General features: G+C 41.0%; 1 protein-coding gene across 13 annotated transcripts in view; it reads right to left on the bottom strand.

Moving 5' to 3' along the window:
• The window catches only part of LOC118082199 (uncharacterized), a 62,039-nt gene extending 42,035 nt beyond the window's left edge, over nt 1-20,004 (bottom strand). For 3 of the 13 annotated variants that reach the window (XM_088667226.1, XM_088667223.1, XM_088667225.1), the window contains exons 1-15: nt 19,653-19,979; nt 16,008-16,140; nt 14,730-14,802; nt 11,843-11,953; nt 9,953-10,066; nt 8,564-8,758; nt 8,308-8,458; nt 5,859-6,016; nt 5,320-5,472; nt 4,713-4,814; nt 4,066-4,227; nt 2,485-2,597; nt 1,831-1,960; nt 1,535-1,738; nt 157-349 (exon numbers count right to left, since the gene is read on the bottom strand). In XM_088667226.1, coding sequence (XP_088523352.1) covers nt 157-349; nt 1,535-1,738; nt 1,831-1,960; nt 2,485-2,597; nt 4,066-4,227; nt 4,713-4,814; nt 5,320-5,472; nt 5,859-6,016; nt 8,308-8,458; nt 8,564-8,758; nt 9,953-10,066; nt 11,843-11,953; nt 14,730-14,802; nt 16,008-16,140; nt 19,653-19,866 — 2,206 coding nt within the window. In that variant the 5' untranslated portion in view covers nt 19,867-19,979. Of the gene's footprint in view, nt 1-156; nt 350-1,534; nt 1,739-1,830; nt 1,961-2,484; nt 2,598-4,065; nt 4,228-4,712; nt 4,815-5,319; nt 5,473-5,858; nt 6,017-8,307; nt 8,459-8,563; nt 8,759-9,952; nt 10,067-11,842; nt 11,954-14,729; nt 14,803-16,007; nt 16,141-18,952; nt 19,075-19,652 lie in introns of those variants that run through there. The other 10 variants (XR_015949310.1, XR_015949311.1, XM_088667228.1 and 7 more) reach the window with 8 other exon arrangements.
• Nucleotides 20,005-20,827: the final 823 nt, after the last annotated feature.

The following is a 20,827-nucleotide window of genomic DNA, read 5'->3' as shown; positions in this document are numbered from 1 at the left end:
TAAACTGACATTTAGTAAAGTCAGGCACCCTGGTCAAGCTTTTGGGAAACCAGCTTTTGGGCTGGTGATCATTCCTTGTGAATGATCATTCCCATTTGTGCTCCCCCCCCCGTCCTTCTCATTTGCAGAAGTGTGCCAAACTGTGCTGATTCTTACCTTTCCCTGCCTCAATGTACTGGGTTGCCACAAGCAAAAGCTGCTTTTCTAGCTCTCTCAGGTCCTGGATGGCTACATCGTACATCACAAAAGCCCCTCGCTGATCCTGGGTGTGGACATACATGTCTTCTGTGGTGTAAAAATCATCATGGTTTTCTACCTCTGCAAACTCCATAAACTGCACACTGTGAACCTGTGCCAGGGACAGATTAAAAATAAATACACGATGAAGCCTATATTAGAAGTACAAAATAAAACAGTGCATGTATATGTGGGTATGTGGGCATACGTACATACATGTGTGTGTGTGTGTGTGTGTGTGTGTAACTTTCAATAGTTTTGTAAAGGTATGGAAGAGTTTGACCTGCTGTAAACTTGTGGAGGAAGATTCAGTTCTGATTGGCAATGAGATTTAGGAGTTGAAGCAGTGTATTTTTTGTGAATTTCAAGCTCACCCATTAAAAGTCTGACCCATCCATAGAACAGATTGCTTTAAGGCTGCAAGGCTAAGCATGCTTGCTGGTGAGCAAGTCCCAATGAGATCTGTGAGGCACTTCTGAAAATACACGATTAGGGTAGTAATGGGGGAGGCTGCAGTGTAGAGGAGGGAGACTTTGTGCATGTGTTTGCTGCATTTATTTAGTTAGTGAAATTTATACACCACTTAATTTAAAAAACACCCTCTGTTTTTACATAAAACGATATAAAATAGCCATTTAACACTAGCAATAAAAACAGACAAAAACAGAAGATAGAATAAAATTATTTTTCAAATGAAAAATAAAGTTTGAAAAGCAAATGTGCACAAGAAAATTACATAACAGGATAGCCTGGCTAAGCAAAAAAGGCTTTAGCAGGCATTGAAAGCAATACAACTAAGGCATCTGCCTAATGTTAATTTGTCTGCTTCGACCTTTGAACAGAGATAAGAAATCTATAACTCTGTGTCAGATGTGGAACACCCAAATGCGTTTCCGCATAAGGCATACGGCTTTGATTTTATGACCTGCACTTCATCAGCTTGGGTAAATACAGCTTGTCGTAAATAGAGCTGGGGTTGTAAGGATACTGTGGATTCCCCTAAATGCCCCCATATGCTATATCCTAGTCTAACATGCAGGACCTACTCCATATATATAGGAAGCTGCCTTACACTAAGTCAGACCATTGGTCCATCTATCTCAGATCCTCTACTTTGATTGGCAGCAATTCTCCAGGGTTTCAGGCAGGCACTTTTCGAGCTGGAAGCGGCAGGGATTGAACCAGGGCCCTTCTGCGTGCAAGGTCAGCTGCAGCACCCGTTTACCTTGGTGCCGCACCTATTTTTATCCATGTGTCTGTCTATGAAGCTATTTTACAAAGTCCCCAAATGCCTCACCTTATAGTCAGCTGGTGTATAATGCACATAGGGGTGTGAACCAAGACCACCATAGGCACCTCTGCCCCCTTTGGCTGCATTTACCCAACAGGAATCTTCAGCAGTGGAGACCAGATGGCCGGCACTCAAGGCAAGACCCGAGGTGCTGATGGTTAGGGTTCTTTCAACGGATCTGAAGTAGTTGAGGATGCCCAAACAAATTCTCTAGTACAAATGAGACGTTTACGATGAAATAAAAATAAGTCTAATGTATAATATGCATAATATGAACATTTGAACGTGATTTTTCTTTTTACCTGCAGCTCTCGGATTTGCAAGTGACGCAAAAGAAGGAGAGATAAGTAGGCTCCTTTCCTCATGGGAAGCCCCTTGCTGTCGGCCTCCATGTCCTCATCTAACCCCAGCAGCTGCAAGGTCGTTGTGTAACTACATTTTTTTTCCCAAGGAGAAATTTAATTAAATTACTGTTTCTCAAAGAGATTCTCAGTTACATCTAAATTGCATAATCTCTTTATATTTGCTTTCTAGGAGGTAAAGCTCCTACTGTAATCACTCACATGGAAACCTCCAGAACAGAACAACATTTAGAAGGCCCAGGAGCGTGTGTTAGTGCTATCACATTTAAGGTGTGCCAGTGAATACACATATGCAGGGACAGACCTTGATAATATGCTGCCCAGTGAGAGGCCATTTGACGCCCTCCCCCCAATCCTTGTGGTGCCGCCTTAAACCAAGCTTTGGGAAAGAGGTGTGAGGCTCTGCCAGGGTCCTAAAGCCATCCTTACTTACTTCCCAATGCCTGGGTAAGTGCTTGCCCGATTTGGGAAGGAGACAGGGCAATTTGAGAAGCTGCCCTTCCATTTGTGTTTTGACAGCTTTGGTATAGCCCATTCATTTTTAGCATTAAATAAAAGCATCACACACAGAGGAACTGGCAATATTCATTTCACCTTGTGTCTTTTTTCTTTCTTGAAAAAGTGGAGGTCTTGTTAAAGTTGGGATGTCCCATATCCTTCTCACCAGTTGCCATGGTAGGATTATCAACATCATCACTGGTTTTCTCCTGTCCATATTTAAGGGCTAGTTATTATAGACAAACATTTTTTTTTCATTTTCAAGCATTTTGTAACTCTAAAATTATGAACAAAGGAATCCTTACATCATAGCCCACTGGTTCTCTTATTGCTTGTGCAACTTGTGACCTATCAAAATGGCAAGTACAGCAGCAATATATTGTGACCAAGAAATCAACCTTTGTAAGGGCTGCAAAAAAGAAGTATCAAGCAGATTTCTCCATTCTATTCCATTATTTTCCAAGGAGGTGGGTGGGATCCCTCTGTCACAGATTCTGAATTGTATTCAACACAGGACTAAGGACAATGTTCCACCAGCACAAGGATTCTCCTTATGCAATGGAACATCCTCCTCCACTTCTCTTCCTGCACTCCTGCCCCCTGCAAAATGTATTCTGGATTTCTCCCCAACCTCCAAACATATTTTGGGATTGCACATAGGGAAGGAAAGGGAGAGAAACATCATTGTGCTAGTATTAATTCTTATGCTACCACAGTTACTTTGTTGAATACCACCCTATGATCTATTCAAAAGCTAGCACTGTTAAGTCGTGAGTGCGATTTCAGTTCTTCGTGAAGTCAGCTCAGAATAGTGATTCAGCATACTAGCAAGGAACTGCTAGGAGTCAAGTATAACAAGAACAGTCTTCTTTATTGCAGTAGGAATCTTGACTAACAGGAGGGAAAGGGTGAGCTCCTTTTATACTCTCAGGAGCAGGGGTTGGGGAAAGGATACATTTAGATTTTGGCGGGACCCTATCAGAGTGAGGATCCAAATTGGGCTAACAAGTTAACCAATAGCAACTGTCACCGCACCCATTTGAATCGCCCTGGAGCGGGCGATTGAAGAACAGGACTAGCAGAGAAACCCATGTACACAAATTAAACCAATACATAACAAGCACACTGCTCTGTGATTTTTAGTCTATTCTAACAAAAGTATTATGTTCCTGTTTGGACTTTCACAACCATTATCAACTTCAAAGCAGACTGAGAATCTCTTACACTGCCAAAGTCACCAACAAACAAAGAAGTAACTGGTTATATTTTGGAACACAGACCGTTCAGGACTTCATTTGAGATATTAGTCATACATGCATCCTAAATGATGCTCTCAGCTTTCATGAAACCAACCCTACTAAGTGATAATCTTATTGTCATGACTCATATTGTTGCCTGGTTGTCTGAAGTAAATAAAAGGCAAGAATTTGGTGGTGGCATTTTATCAGGTCAAACTATTATGAAGCAAAATGCAAGTCATCACAAAATAAAGCAAGGACAGCAGTTTCGTAAATACACGGTAGTCAAATGGGAGCTCAGTTGTCACATAATATTAGAACTTACCCTGAATTGGAGGATCCTCTTCAAAAGTAACAAAATTCATTCCAAAAGAAAATGTACACAATCCCTATAGAGATCTACGCAAATTTCAGTTTATAAAATCTTCTGCATATTTACCTGATGGAATCTAGAGTTGTGGTAAATCTTGTTCCAGATTTGATCATATTGTTGTGAATTAAAAGGTGTAAAAGTACTAAAAGCTGATGTCATTGATCTTGGCTCTAGCACTGCAGATGCTTGCTCCTGAAGAACCTCCATCACCCGTTCTGGATTGGAAACCTAGTTTGTCACAGCAACATATTTTGACTTTTAGCAAAACCAGAAGCCACAGTTCAGATAATATAGACTAACTTTGTCTGGATCCAACTGAATGATTTGAAATTTCAGGAATGGCAAATAAGTTTAGACATAACGTAAGAGTACTTTTTAAAAAGCAACACCCCACCCCACTATAAATCACATAGAAATGAAACCGCATGAAACTGAAAGTTCATGATGTCCTGAGTAAAAACAGGCTTTGGAATCACTGACTGTGGAATTCTTTCTTGTTAATGAGTGTAGATTTTTTAAAAACTTCATCCTGAAATACCCAAAAGAGTTTTGATTCACTTAAAGTAAAAATAAATAATTTGACGTAAACCTGCTACATATCACACAAATTGGAGACAGGTTTAATAGAAGTGGATTCAAGGTTCCTGGTAATTTGTACTGCAAAAAAATGGAAGTGGGGAGTGGAGAAACAGTTGCTCAGCAGTTTTTATTACCTCTAAAAATTTTGACTGAATCTGCAGCAGCTCATCAACCTTCTTCCGATGCTTCAGTTTCCTGAACATTTTTTGCTGCCATGGATCTTGATGAGGTTTAATCTGCTTGTCAGTAAAAAACCATGTGTAAGGAACATAAAGAAAATACATTTCTCATCCTAACGCAGCACAGGTGATTGGGACATATTGAATTGTTTTGTGTGCACAAATTTGCACATACGTGAACTAAAGGATGCTTTGCATGAAAGAAAAAACTAGCACTCAGCAGATTTGGGCTTGATCCAGGTGTGCCAATGTTGTACAGAAATGAATGTGTGCAAAGATCTTACCATTTGTTTGCTGCTCTTAGTGCTAACCACTTGTGGAAGGGATGAATCCAGGCACCCCGCTACTCTGTCCAAATATCCAATCAGCTCTGTCAAAGGTATCAGCCAATCATATTTGTGCATATGCCAAGTTTCTGCACAAGGGCCTTTGAACTGAGACCATTTAATCCACTTCAACACATGGTTTGCTAATGAGAAGCTGGGAATTTAGATGCTTTAGAGCAGCTTCCTTTAGCCTGAGCTGCCAATTTATCAGGACACCCAAATGCAGGTCTTATTACCTTTATGAAAGGAATCCAGTTGGCTCTCTTTTTCAAAGCCATGTTGGGGTCTCTGATACCCCAGGTTTCTGATCCAGGCGTTCCAGCATCATAAACAGGAAATGTTCTCATTGTCTGTTGTTTCCTGAAAAGGCTTCTAAACTCATGCATGACCTAAGCACCCCAGGAAAAAGATGCCCTACTAGTAAACATAGGTTTCCACTGAGCACTGCAAAATAGTTACTATGTTAGATAGTTCAAAGAGAGGAGCAGTATGCACTTAAGCTTCATTGAACATCATAATGAATTTCTATAGACTTAAAATGGGATTTAATTGTACTTAGATTACTCTGGATTTTGCCCCAAATTCCTTACTATTACACTTTGAAGGATCATAAAAAATTCAGAAGGGAGATCATTATAGACTTAACTCTGCTGATATCAAAGTAAATAATTGGTTTAACTGTTTATTCTTTTAGCTGTAGACTTTCAGTGGGAGGAGAGAGACCGCATCAGTATACATATTATATACAGTAATATAAGAGCAACCATTAAATTACCATAGAAAAAAGTTCCATCTCATCAGCAGAATGTTTCAGGTCTTCCACATCATAGCTGATACGAAATTGAGAAAGTAAGAGTCTGAGTTGAGGCTTTAGTTCCTCAATTTCTGCAGTGTGCTGGGGAAGTGTGCAGGTGGCACCCCTGGCTTGGAATCCTATAAGAGGGCAATAATAAACTGAAAAGATGCATAAAACAAACTTTGTAATACTGCCAAGTTTCCTTCAAGTGAATTTATGCTTCTGGTGATGCATCATTATATATATATATATATATAATATTCATTCATTCATTTCTGTACAACATTGGCACACCTGGATCAAGCCCAAACCCATTATATATATATATATATATATATATATATATATATATATATATATATATATATATATATATATATATATATAATGGGTTTGGGCTTGATCCAGGTGTGCCAATGTTGTACAGAAATGAATGAATGAATATTATATCTATATATAATATCACTCACACACACACCAACTATTCAAATTACAGTAGGCCACTGAGGAAGACTGGAGTGGTGGAAAAGTATATGGCCAGCCTTTTGAACGGCTAGGTTGTAAGCCTAAAATCACAAATAAAAGGATGTAAATATAGTTGGACTGCTGTGAAAGTCTTGGCGGTGTGAGCTCCCAGTTTCTTATTCACCTGACAGTTTGAAACAGAGTTCGATAGAACGACTTAAAAGAAATGAGATTTATATGCCCCTGCATGCCAAAGTAAGCTTTGGCCCATCTTGTATGGTATACCTCTCCCATTCAAGAACCACAACAATTATTAACCATCACAACATTTTTGTACAATATTCATTACCACGTGATAACCCCAGATGACAATGTTAGCACGTATGACAGTACGTATATCGCACCAAAATGAAGCATTGGGCCAGACACCTCCATGCCATCTTCTATACAGTACATCCATCTGGATATGTGGGTTTGTGATTTGGTGTGGACCAGCGCTTGCAGAGAGATGCACACCCCCTGTTCCTTATACTTCTACATATATTGGCAATTATTAACATGAACCTACACAGCTCTCAGTGTCTTGTGCTAAGTGTTGGGACTGCTATGACTCTATTTAACCTCATAGAGGACACCCCTCTAAACATGTGGATGTGTTTTGTGGGGCCCAAAAGGTTATTGTGAGATGCACACCCCAAATTCCATATTTGTAACTGTCTTCTGGGGTCATAAAAAAAATGGTTACAGCAGAGCCCCCTGCTATGAAGATATTTGGTGAGTCAACACTTATTTTGGGTTGCGCAATAAGCCTCAGTTCCTTATTAAGTGTTCTTGTTGAGCTCAATTTCAAACTGTACTAATACAGCTTGATAACTAGTAACCACCTTCTGTCTTGTGCTTTCAGGACTTTTGCAGTAGCCCTTCAAGGTATCCTTTTGTTTCTGATGATAAACTTCTTCCAAGTTATACTATGAATCCCAGATATAACTTATACCACACAGGTGTCCTTTGTACAGCAGCTCATTGACACACCAAGAATTTTAATCACCATGCAACAACTTGCTAAAGTTCAATAAGGCTCCTGAGGATCTGTAGAGTTATATGTAATCTAATTTATTATCTCACTGCTTGGCAGTAATGGGCCATCTGTGTCCCTATTCTACACTTGGCTCTATCTTAGCTTTTAATGTTTTGCTCAATCAATTTTCTGTTTAATCTATCTAGCTTAGATCTATACAGCAGACTAAGTTGGAGACTTTATTTAATATAACACTGTAAAACAAATGGTCCTGGACAACGCGTCGCTGAAAGTAAACAGCAAAGAAGCAAATCATCGTGATTAACTTTCTGTCTCCATAAAAGTTCATTTCCTTTCCAAATAAATGCCCAGATGTGGTCTGGGTATGTCTACATATCCCCACCTGGCTGCTATCCTGAAATGGCCTTTGCTTAGATTGAAAGGTTGAGAGAGTGGAAGGACTGTATGGTATGCCCTCGTTAATGCTCAAATTGTAGGAATAGGGTTACAGGAAACTGCCTTATACTGAGTCAGGCCATTGATTCATCTTAGCTCAGTATCGTTTGCACTGACTAGCAGTGGTTCTTCAGGATTTCTGACAGGGTTTGCCCTTCCCAGTCTTACCTGAAGATGCAGAGGGTCAGGGACAACCTGCCCATAAGGCAGACTAAAGCAGCTGCCTTAGGTGGCAGAATTCTGTGTGGTGTGAGAACTCTGTGAGAACTCTGCAAGATCTCGTGAGACTTCTGGAAATGTTAACAGAAGCTGTCACTGCGCAACCCCAGTAAGTGAGGCTTCAGCAGCAGTGGGATATCTTCTCATTTCACCTCAGGTGAGGGAAACTTGGGAAAGACATACAGACCACCTGCAACAACTGCAACCTAATGCAGTATTGCTACATTGTACAGTGAGGCCCTAAGGCACGTGAGGATAATTCCTTCTTACCACCTGCTGCCGATGTGTCAGAGTGAATAGAGAGCTGGATACTGGGAGACAAATATACAGTTTTGCCAACAGCTTTTAATTTATCACCATCACCCCAGACAGGATGTCTGTTAATTTCAATTCTATGAGAGACAGGCAAGTACTGGAGTACCTACAGAGAGGAACACATATTTTGCATTTAGTGTTTGTATTCAAAGCACAAGTGGGACCCAAAGGTTCCATAATTAAGTTTTACAGTCTATAATCGTCATCTCACCTGAAGGTAGCTATGGATGGTCTTAAGTGAGTGCAGGTGACATACTAGCCACTGTGTGTAAATAGCCAGGTCTTCTTGGGTCACTAAATTTGTAGGATTTTCCCTTCCTGCCAGGAAATTCTCCCGGGCACTTGACAATCTTGCTGCCCTTTGAACAGCATCATTGTACTCCTGCATAATATGAGCCACTTGTTTCTAGGGAGATAGAGGGAGAGAAGAGACATTATTTTCTCAGAAAGATTAATTAATTTTCTAGAACATCCTTGCTTTAGCTTTTCCCTCCGCAGAAGGAGTCTCAAATCAAGAACAGGAGTGTGCCATTTGTGGGGGAGAAATGTAGTCCTCTAGATAAAATCTGAAAAACAATGTTTTGGAAAGGGCTTTAAAAAAAGTCTTCAGAGCTTTTCACTGTATGGAGGTCCATGCACCAAGAAATATAGAGAACACAAGACTCTTTTAATAGACATCTTCAAAACCACCACAGGCTGCTGACATCTTAATAACTGGCATTTCTGATATGGTCCAGTCCTTTTAACAGTCCCATGAGCCTCTGGTTTTCACTATTAGAACTGATTTACACATGGAAGAGGCACATATGGTATAAACTTTGGTATGGTATAAAATTTCATAGACTTTGGCACTTCAGATTGCCAGGGCACAGAATCTCCTACCGTATTTGTAATAGTTACTATGCACAGTTCCTGCACATAGAAAATTAGTATAGCAGAGGGAAAGGCTTTCACAGTCTTAGTATTCTACAGACAGGGAAACTTTTATTCCTTGATGAAGGAGCAGTACCATTATTATTATTATTATTATTATTATTTGAAATTCACATTAGCTCAAAGAGTTTGAGAGTTGCCATTGCTGTGCAAGCACCAGCGCACATGCTTCATTATGACCAAGTGTACGGATAATATTGCAACAGGATAATAGGCAACATCTTTTCGCAAGTGGACCTGGGTTTTGAGCTACACACTGAGAATGAGGTTGCTATAGAGGGCTGTCACAACTGGATGCTGCCCATTATGATTAATTACGTATGAGGCACAACATCTTGCACATAATGTTAACCTAAGCATTATGAGGTGACATTCATTTATACGGAAAGAAAACAATGGGTTGTATCCATACATGTTCAGAGTAGACCCGATGGGATTAAGTCAGTTGCATCTGTTGATTTTAAGGGGTCTATTTCCAAGCAGGACTTAGTTGGATTCAACCTTATGTACATATTTACAGTTCTGTCCCCTACATGCAAAGGAAATCAAGCCAAACTCACAGATGAGCTTTTATTACACACCTGGGAGGAAAACCCATGTACCTATTCCAACTCAACAATTCTATGATTCTATTTTTAGCATCTGTGGCACTATGAGATTAGCATACCTGGTACAAAGGATAGAATTGCTCAATAACACTGCTGTGCTGACAAAATCTTTTCCATCTAAGCATGTGTAAATATTTGCTTTGGACCAGCTGCGTGATTCTGTCTGTAAAAAACTATACAAAAAGCAACAGATTTTTTAAAAAACAAAATAGAGTGGCATTACTTCCAGAATTCTTTAATTTGTATATATTGTTATAGATTTATAGGTGCTGGGATTTATGAAAGGTTTTGGATTGTCAAAACTAATTTCCTTGGAGGAAATGGCCAGACCCAAGTGTGTATCAGGGAGTACTGACCTACTGATAAGCCTTTTTTATTAGCACATGCAAAATACTGAAAAGGAAAGGAATGGAGAGGCATTTGAAAAACAGGATGCAGTATGGAATCAGCTGTCCAAATGGGGCAAAGCAAAACATTCCAGTGCACTAGAACGAGTCCAAAGTAGGACCTGGGTCAGGGGTTGTGAATCTTTTTTAGACCAAGGGCCACTTTCCCTCTTTGCAACCATCCAGAGGCTACACGCCGGAGGTCAAAAATAGGTGGAGCAATGGATATTATCATTACCTTTGTACAATAGGCTATGTTATGGACACGCACAATTCAGAAGTTTATCCTCTCCATCCCACAGGCAACAGACATGTTCACAGTTCAAGAGCAGGGCTTTTTTTCAGCTGGAACTCACCAGAACTCAGTTCTGGCACCTCTCAGGTGGGTTCCAAGAGAACAAGGGAGGCGGTCGTGGTGAGTTCCAGCACCTCTTTTTCTAGAAAACTATCACTGTTCAAGAGTATATTCCCTCTAGTCAAAATCAATTGAAAAGGGTGCAAAACAGGGTCAGGGAAGGCAGGGCCTTCAGAGAGAGGATGTGGCCTGGGGATGGACCCCAAAGACTTGCAAAGGGCCGCCTTGGGCCACTGGGCCTGAGGTTCCCCAACCCCAGTCAAAGTAATTATGTGGAACTTAGCCCATATTCTCCTGCTCCCCTTTACAACTTCGGTGGGGAAGAACACATATAATCATATTTTGTATCATGTAAAGCAGGCATAGGCAACCTTGGCTTCCAGATGTTTTGGAACTACAACTCCCACAATCCCTGACCACTGGCCCTGTTAGCTAGGGATCATGGGAGTTGTAGTTCCAAAACATCTGGAGAGCCAATGTTACCTATGCCTGATGTAAAGGAACAATCACTCTTGCTCTGCTGCTGTTATGCTCTCCTCGCTTCTCAATAAAGCAAGAAGCCTGGGGCTGCACTGGTTTCCTCTGGATGACAGGGAAAGCAGCACACTGGAGGCTTATGATCTGTTTACATATATACCTAAGCAGAGCACAACGGAAGCCAACAGAATCCTACTTTAGGCAGATACTAATCCTGTATCAGATCCCCAAAGCACAGAAGTCACAAGGCTAAGCAGCTGTTTGGAACCTGCCCTGTTTAAAGCTAAATCGAACTACAGTCTCTCAAATCTCTCTCTTTCAGTGGCTCTTTGCACAATGCAAAGAGTAACTGCCTTCTTTTCTGCCACACAGAACAGCTTGCAGAGCAATGATCTTAGACTGCACCCTGCAAATTGACTGATTAAGGGGAAACATCCTTAGTCATTAACTCCGACCTGGGAAATATCAGTTGATTATTCCTGGCATTTGATGAGCAATCAGCTGAATGAAGCTATGCCCTTGCCATCAGATGTACAGGGTATTCCTTGTGGTGCTGCTGCTGCCACAGTAAAAACCAACTTGTGAGCAGACAAAGGTCTACCTAAAGGTACCTATTTTTATTCACAGACATAGCTGTATGAAGCTTCATTTCATGTTGTTTGCCCATGATAGCAAATTCACACTGAAAAATGCCAAATGAGTCTTCAAATCACAAACATGACAAATATTACCTGGTGCAGTAACAAAGGTAAGCTTTCAAATGTATATTCTCTTTTTAGACAGATCTCTAGCTCCCTCTGCATGAGATCAGCCTGAATTACAAGAGGCTTTGCCTCTGCTACCTGTAAATGAAGGACAGAAAAATCATTTTGCTCTGAAATTAAGTTCTGTACATTCAGAACACCCTAGGTGCAGCAGAGTTCTACACATGTCAAAAACACTTTCATTTGAAAGTTTTGAACACTAAAGCTGTTTTTAATTTCATATTCTAGAGAGGGTTTCAGAGGTCTGTGAACCTAGCACAATCCCCCCCAAAAAACAATAAAATAAATACTATTTGTGTGTGTGTGTGTGTGTGTGTGTGTGTGTGTGTGTGTATGCACACATATTTTTCTGAGGAGGGAGTCCATAGTTTTCATCAGACTCTCAAAGGGTCCATAACCCACAGAGGGTTAAGAGCACTGTCTTAGATTAAGATGAAGACCATAGAAAGGTTGATTGAGATCATAAATATACGGTATTTCCTTTTCCAGAATTTCCCCTCTCCTTTCTCAGTTCAATACAGTATAGTGTTTGTGATCCCATGGGGAAAGGGACATGCAACGTTTAATATTCGTCATCCTGAGTCCCTATGATAGGGAGGACTTAATTACTGAATTAAAGAACTAGAAAAAACACTCCTAGTTAACTATCACACCACTAGACTTAAAAATCCAAAAAGTTACTGAAGTAAACACTGGAGGCCGTACCGTTAGGCCAAATGGGGCACTGCCCCATCAAACCAGACCCCACCTGCCTGCCTTATTTACACTGAAGTGGCACTGGCTGTCACTTTGCACTTTATCTCGGGACTCATCTGCACCGCACCTCAAAATCCATGTTTTCTTTTTTTCTTTGTCCTCTGACGACCTCTGCAGGTCCACGTCTGACTGCTTTGTGCATGTATAACCACCTGGAGGTAGGGCTTCAAGAACCACACGTGTTGCACTCTTTTAGTTATTCTTCCCACCTCCCAACCTTCTGCTCTTCAGTCTGTCCCTTCTTTATTCAACAGCACAGTACATGCACACCCAGCAAAACACATGTGCTGTTTCTTCTCCCCTGCCCCCCACAAGTAGAGAAAAGGACAAAAGGAAGTAAAGAAAGCACCTATCTCTCTCACACACTGTCTGGAAAGGAAAGAAGGAAAGGAGTTTCCAAGTCTCCACCCCCCCCCTTCATTGTTTATTTGCCTGGCTGCAGTACTGATGAGTACCACTGATATTGCACACATTTGTTTTTCCCCCAAAAGAGCTTATTACTGTGTGTGTTGTGGCGACAGGTTAATAAAACACAACTCATTCTGTCTACAGCACCCGCAGTCACCAGCCAGCCAGAAGTTAAACAGGGTCACTCCCAGAAGCAACAATGAGAACTGGAGTCGTGCAGAGAAGGTGGAGGCAGGAGAAAGGTGGGCTGCCTGCAACCAAACTGCAATACTGAAAATCCAGGGGGGGGGGGGGACAACCACTGGTGCTACTTTAACAGTGGATTTTAAAAACCTTTTCATGTTTAATGTTACTGCTGGTTAGTGAAAAGGCAGGTTTTCACTAACGGAAAAAACGTTGATGCCATCCTCTCAGTAGGAATGTCATATGGTTATTGCAAAACATTTAACTTAAAAATAAATAAATGAACAAGATTAATTAAATGACATTGCAGATGAGCCCTCATTGGTAACCTTATAGAACTCAGCAGGGACATGAATCTAGAATTCGTTGTCATGGGCTCTGGCTCCACCTACTGTTAGCCTTCCACCCTGCTACTGTATTCTCAATGGGCATCAGACACCACTTTAACAGTGCCAGATGGATCTAGACCAGTGGTTCCCAACAGGTGGTCCGGGGACCCCCAGGGGTCCACAAGCTATGCCAGAGGGGTCCGCAAGATGCTTTTAGAATAAAAAATATATTAAATATATTTCGTATGATAACAGATTTTTTGTTTTGGCCGCTTCCTGCATGAGCAGAGTCTAGCGCAAAACTAGAATTAGATAGAGGCAGTAGTTCTGCTGTATGCCGTTAGGTGGCGCTTTACAAACACTACTGTTTTGCAAAGAGGCAGCGCGCGCATTCTACTAACGCTCACCTCCCCAAGATGCTTTGCGCGCGTCGGCTTCATTTGTGCGCTACTGCGCAGGTACCCTGTCTTCTCCATTCCCCTCCCTCCTCCCTGGCGCGCGCCTCTTTGCAAAACTCTTAATTTGGCTCTCACTTTTTAATTTTAGGATTAGGGATTAATGGGGGTCCTTGTCACAATAGCGGCTCGATGAGGGGTCCTCAAGAATATTTTGTTGGGAACCCCTGATCTAGACCCTTCACAGAGGATTAAGCTGGTCTTACTTGCTCTTACAAGCTGTACTGGGCTTATTACTGCACTCGTATACCCCAATTTATTTTCCTGTAAAAGCTATAAAAGCTGAAATAATAGAATACAGATTATTTACTAAAAAGACTGAACTTCAGGCCTTTCCTTCCTGCCAACCTAGCAGTTCGAAAGCACGTTAAAATGCAAGTAGATAAATAGGATAAATAGGAACCGCTCTGGTTTGCCAGAAGCGGCTTTGTCATGCTGGCCACATGACCTGGAAGCTATACGCCGGCTCCCTCGGCCAATAATGCGAGATGAGCGCGCAACCCCAGAGTCGGTCACGACTGGACCTAATGGTCAGGGGTCCCTTTACCTTTACCTTTTACAGGCCTTTCCTAACCATGCTTACTTAGAGGCAAGCATCACTGAGTTCAGTAGGACAGGTAAGCATGAGGCACGGGACTGCAGCATTACCTGAGGTTGGTTTCTGTGAGACTTTCACAACGTTATCTAATGGGGTATTTTCACACTGACATTTTCATCACTTACTTGTAAACATTTCTTCAGCGCCAATTCCCTTTCTCTTCTGAAGTAATCAACATCTTTTGGGAGGGGGACAGAACTATGAAAGATTACCAAACTTTCTTTAGAGAAGTGTAGAATTAACCAACAAAATACTTGGAAATAATGTGGTATCTACTATTCAGTACATTAATCAATCATCTGAAAAACTTGTAAAATTCATATAGTTTATGCCAGCAGCATGAATACACTGCCCCCCTGCCCATGACGACTCTTTCATTTTTGTCCCTTGGCAGGTCCCTGCTTTTAGCAAAATGGTCTTCTGACACATTCATAAATCACAAGCAGCACACCAGAATACTTATTGGATGAATGGATGTGCAGCAGATGCTCTCAGAAAATAGATTCATGTAGATTGACTGGCCATCCTTTGGAAGAGGTTCTCTGTGCTGAATGGAGCCACGCATTTTGAACAAAACATAAATGTTTAGCAGGATTCAGTCAGAGTGACAGTTTTCAACACCCTAATCCATTTAATTTCAATGGGTAGTTCATCTCGCACTTTGAGAAAGGAGAGCAGGACAGAACTAGAAAGACCAAGTAAAGTTAGCAATATTTATGGATTTTAAACTAAATTGAAAATGAGTACCATGCTACAGGTTGGGCCTGAGAAAGCTGAAAGCCACTGCTGTAATATAATATTTGATTGAAATAGAGAAAGCAAACACACCACACAGAAAAATCAATGTATGATAAATGCTACATATGAACCAGCCAGGATGCTGCAATCATCACCTCAAGCCCTTCTTTGTGTGCCCCCTTCCATGAGAGGGCTTGAGGGTGGCGACTCATGTATGAGCCGTTTCAGTGGCAGTTCTTTCCTTGGGGAATGCTCTCCTCAGAGAGGCTTACCTGCTGCCATGTTTTTTAGGTGCTGGGCAGAAACATTTCCTTTTTGTTAGGGCTTTGGCTTTTAATTATCTATTATCTTCTTGTGTGGGTGGGTTGTTTCTAGTTTTTTTTAAAATAGAATCTTTATCTATTTTAATTGAGACTTTATCATGAAACTAAAATATCAATTCAGTTTTTAATGCTGGTTTTAATGTATGCTCAAAACACCGTAAGTTGCTTTGTGTTGCGGTGGCAAACAAACGACTAATAAATAAAATAATAGTTATTATGGTAACAGATAGGCATCTACTCTTGCAATTAACGAACAGTTAAATGCATGGGAGTTGCAATGAAACAGAGTGGTTCATTTACACTAGAACCATGTTTCTGTCTGAGGAAAATAGTTCTCTTTACCAGTACCGTGTCCCCTGCAGATCGCCATTTCCCTCTATTTCTGTCTTTAGTTCTTCCAGCTGTACAGCTAGTTCCTTTTCCACCTGCTGGACCCTCTCAGTGGAAGAGATCTTGTAAATTTCATCCATTTTGCCTTGATTCATAAAAAGGGAATATTAGTTAGTAACTCAGCAAGGCTATAGAGCCACAGATTTCCTAAAGTGTGTGCATAAGTATGAATATAGGACAAATACACACATACCCTTTGACAGGAGAACTTTAAAAATTGATTAAAAAACTAATTATCTGTTTTTTAAACATTCCCATGCGCGTGCACACAGTTCATTGCTGCAGAGTTTATCCTCAACCTGGAAGGTACTGGAAGTGACCGGACAGGGTTGGGTAAAATGTGAATTAAATGAAAGAAAAATAGAAAAAGTTCAGCTCTCACCTATGTGCCTCTTCAGATTCCACCCATGTGTAGTGACTGACCAGGAACAAGAACTTGGGGTTGTAGTAAATAATAAAGATGTCAGCCTAGTGTGTGGCGGATGTAAAAAGGCAAATTCTATGCTAGGCATCATTAGAAAATAAAAACTGCTGATATCACAATGCCATTGTGGCAAATATATAGTGCAACCACATTTGGAATACTGTGTACAGTTCTGGTCACCTCACCTCAAAAAGGATATTGTAGAGTTGGAAAAGTTGCAGTATTTGGGACCTTTTAGTTTACAGAAAAGTTGAGTAAGATGTGACATGATAGAAATTTATAAAATTATGCATAGCATGGAGAAAGTACATACGTAAAGGCCACCCCCCCCCACTAGAACTGAATGAAGTTGAGTATTGGAAGATTCAGGACAGGTAAAAGGAAGTAGTGTCCTCATTCAGCGCAGACGAAGCAACAATGGCCACCAGCCTAGACAGCTTTAAAACAAGATTAGACAAATGCATGCAGGAGAGGGCTAGCTATCGGTGGCTATGCTCTGCCTACACAGTTGGAGGCAGCTAACACTTGTGAATCCCAGTCACTGGAAAACCACAAGAGGGGAGAGTTCTCTTGTGCTTGAATGCTGCTTTTGGGTTTCCACAGGCATCTAGTTGGCCACTGTGAGAACAGGATGGTGGACTAGATGGGCCATTTGCTTTATCCAACAGGCTCTTATGTTAATCTGAACAAACATACATTGCAGAGGCAAGCAAACTTAAACAAAAAGGTTATTCAGTTGACACAAACAGCTAGTCAGGCATGGTGGTTTATTTCAACCAAGGTAGGATGATGTAGCTATTATTATTATTATTATTATTATTATTATTATTATTATTCTAAAACCTTCTTTCTGCTGGCTGATAACTATCAGGGGATGTTTTATACACTAATAATAATTGGAAACTATTTTTCTATGGCACCAGCATCCAGAATTTATGGTGAACCAAATTACCTCAGGAAGAAAAGGAATGGGTTGCTATTCCTGTAACAGTCAGAGAAAGACAAACTTAGGCCTACAAAGCTTTGCAGTCGTATACAGTAGCCCATGTGGGGTGGGGGGTGGGGGTGCGAGTCATAAACTCTCTTGCTTTATATTTCCTGTATTGGGTTAGGTCATGTGTCATCAGGTCACGTTACATGGCTGGTGAGCTGCATTTGGTTTAGTGTGTCACAATCTACAGGTTTCATGAAATACTAAAGTAGGCCCAATATTCTGCCTACATCTGTTGCCAATAATGACAAGCGCAAGTCAAAGTCCTTCGCTCTGTTTTGGCTTAGTGAAATGACGCTATTTAAATCTGCATACCTTTTTCCTCAAGGAGTTCAAAGTAGTGTACATGGCTATCCCCGCTCTCCTCATGCAATTTATTTGTAGAACCACCCAGTAAAGTGAACTGAGTGGGAATTTGAACTCAGGTCTCCTTACTCCTAGTCTAACACTCTTTAACTACTACGTCACCAGAATAGGCCTGGGTGATATATCCAATGAGGAGCAGACTGCGATGTCAGCTTCACTTAGCGGTATATTGCTGGTGAAAGTGCCAACGCTGAGTCCCTCTGCTAGTGACTTCCTCCAGTGAGCGTTGCTGGAGTGTATGACTCCATAGTCCACTTCAATTCTCATGTTAACTCCTGCAGTGCTCATACGAAGGTTCAATTTCTGAGTTGCTTGGATTGCACCTGAATCTCTGTCTCATGGTCAGTAACTTGTGTGAACTTGCAGCCACATAGTACAGGCACTTTTCATCTATGAGATAGTTAACATGCCCTAGAATACCTTGCAATGTGAAGCATTTTCATAGGAAGGTAGAAAATTGCCCAACCACCCGGAGGCTGTTTACCACACAAATAGAAAACATAATGTGATATATCAAAAAGAATGACACTACCCGCCAACAGCATACGAATCAATCTGGCTTACTTGACCCAACAAGCCTCCTCCCCTCATAAAGGCAAACAAACCCCACTGCCGCCAACCACAGACAACCAACCATACCCAGGGCCCCCAACCTTTCTCACTACCAAGGAAACATAACAAGCAAATAGAAAAAGAACCTATCTAGTTGACACCGATATGAGACCACACACGTACATTGCAAAAAATATAAATTTCACCAACACTCCTCCTCTCCCCCCACCTTCTTCCTGACCTTATGTTGTACTCAGCACTAATGTCTCAACTGATCTGTAGAAAAGTCTGCAACTTGAAAAAAAAGACAAGGTATGTACCTTTGTAAACCAAGAAAATCTTTAATAATAAAAAGACACTGTCCAAGTTAACACACAAGACTGAGAGCCGTGTGTGTGTGTGTGTGTGTGTGTGTGTGTGTGTGTGTGTGTAAGTGCATTTGTTAAACCAAAGTAATTTTCTTATGGACTCGGCAAAAGGCAATAAGCAGCTGCTACTGCTTTTTTAAAAGCAATTTCCTACTCTTTAAAAAAAAACAGCAACACTAAACATGCAAGCTCTTACTTGAAGCACCATATCTATTCCATGGTACATTGTCTCCAAGGTCTGGACCTCAATTATTTTCTGAAATTATAGCTGATCAGTTTTACTCCCGCCTTTAAAGCCAAAGACATGATTGAACAAGTAACGAGATTAAGATCAGCACTGTGAAAAAAGCGTATAAAATTTCAAAGGATACATGATTAATGACATCAAACTTGTCTACCAACTTAAAAACACAGCTAGTGAAATGCCTGTTGTTATGGCTGGGGGGCGGTCAGCAGAAGGGTTAAGGAAGAGAAAGTGGGGTGGTAGGGGGGGGAAGAGGTTATTTGATTTGATTTGGGAAGCCCTTATCCAGCCTATCAGCCAACGCACCTGCACAGAAACTGAAAATACAGTTTTAAAGCTTTTAATTAAATTGAAGAAATCATTATACTCCCCTTATCTCCATGATGATTAAAAAAAACTTATTTCAGTTTAGTTTTGATTTAGTTTGCGAAGGGAAGAGCTACATATTGCTTCTGTGTCAGCTAACAGAAAGCTAACTTTTCTCTGAAAATTTTATATGCAGCAATTACAGCATTAATTAATAAGCAAGGAAATGAGTTTAACAGACTGCACTTAGCGCAGTATATGTGATAAACAATAAACTGATTTGCTTGGAATTATTTAAAATGCTTTGCCTTATCTTGGATCTCACAGCTTGAGAGCAATATGATACCTGGTAGGAACAGCAAGGTCGCAGCCTCCCAAGTGCAGAAGGCAACCAGCAGAGCAGAGAGAAGCCCTGTTGTGTTACTGGAAACTGTAGCAGCAAACCACGTCTCCGACAGGTTTCTATAGTTAATGAAATTGAACACCGAAGTAGCAACAGAGGCATTCGTCACCCGTGCTTGTGCAGGCCGAACTGTAACCATAGCAACCTCAGCATGCATACACACAATCCACTGAAAAAGAATTGACCATGCTTCTAAAACTAATGGGTGATGCACTGCTCCATTGCAAGGCAGAATACAGGAGCTTTCGATAGAAGGGGAGAAACAAATACTTCTCTCAGCCCTGGAGGGCAAAAGACAAAGTAGGCATGCAGACAGTTCTGCTACGAAGCTAAATTAGAGGAGTGCAAAACCTATTAGAATATTGACTGCAATGATAGTGAAGCCACATTTTGTTTTATATATTAATGCTGTTGAAAAGCATTTTGCTATCAAACATTAATAATTATATTCAATAACCGCATTCCCCTTACATGACCTGACTTCACCTGATTTTCCCCAATTCTTCTTTCTGCTAGTCTCCTGCCCCACATACCAAGTCAGAGGGTGCACCAACTCTCAAGAGAGGCTTTTTGGAGGGGGCATGAAGAGGGCTGAAATGTGGATATTCCTCATAACTGTGTCCCTTATTTATTTTAGACTATTCATATCTTACCCATATGCTAAAGATCTCAGGGTATACAACGATAACTTCAAATAAAATATCCATATTCATGAAATCACAAAAGTAGGTGGAAAAACCCCAGTACAAAGTTTAGAATACCACACATCTATCAGTTGACCACAGCTCTACCACCTGGTTTGGGACTTTTTTTTTTTAAAGCAACTCAGATAATCTTTGGGTGAAATCCAGCATCTATCTAGAACAGACACCATTAGTGGAACAGATGCACTCAACCAAGATGTGCTCCTAATTGTTGGGGGAGCCTCTGAAACATATTTGGGGTGTGTGCAGGGAAGAGAATACTGTAAATTGTGCTGCATGCCCCAAAGTCCACTTGTGCTGGATGTTGCCCAATGGATTGAGGACTGGACACCTGCATGTACAGCATTTGCTGCACCAGTCAACTACCTACACAGTTTGAACGTGAAACCTCTCACATGCAAATAAGGAGCATTA

The sequence above is a fragment of the Zootoca vivipara genome, chromosome 3, assembly GCF_965207765.1.
Source record: "Zootoca vivipara chromosome 3, rZooViv2.hap1.1, whole genome shotgun sequence".
NCBI lineage: Eukaryota > Metazoa > Chordata > Lepidosauria > Squamata > Lacertidae > Zootoca > Zootoca vivipara.
Note: the sequence above shows the minus strand (reverse complement) of the source record. Positions and strands in the feature narration are given on the sequence as shown.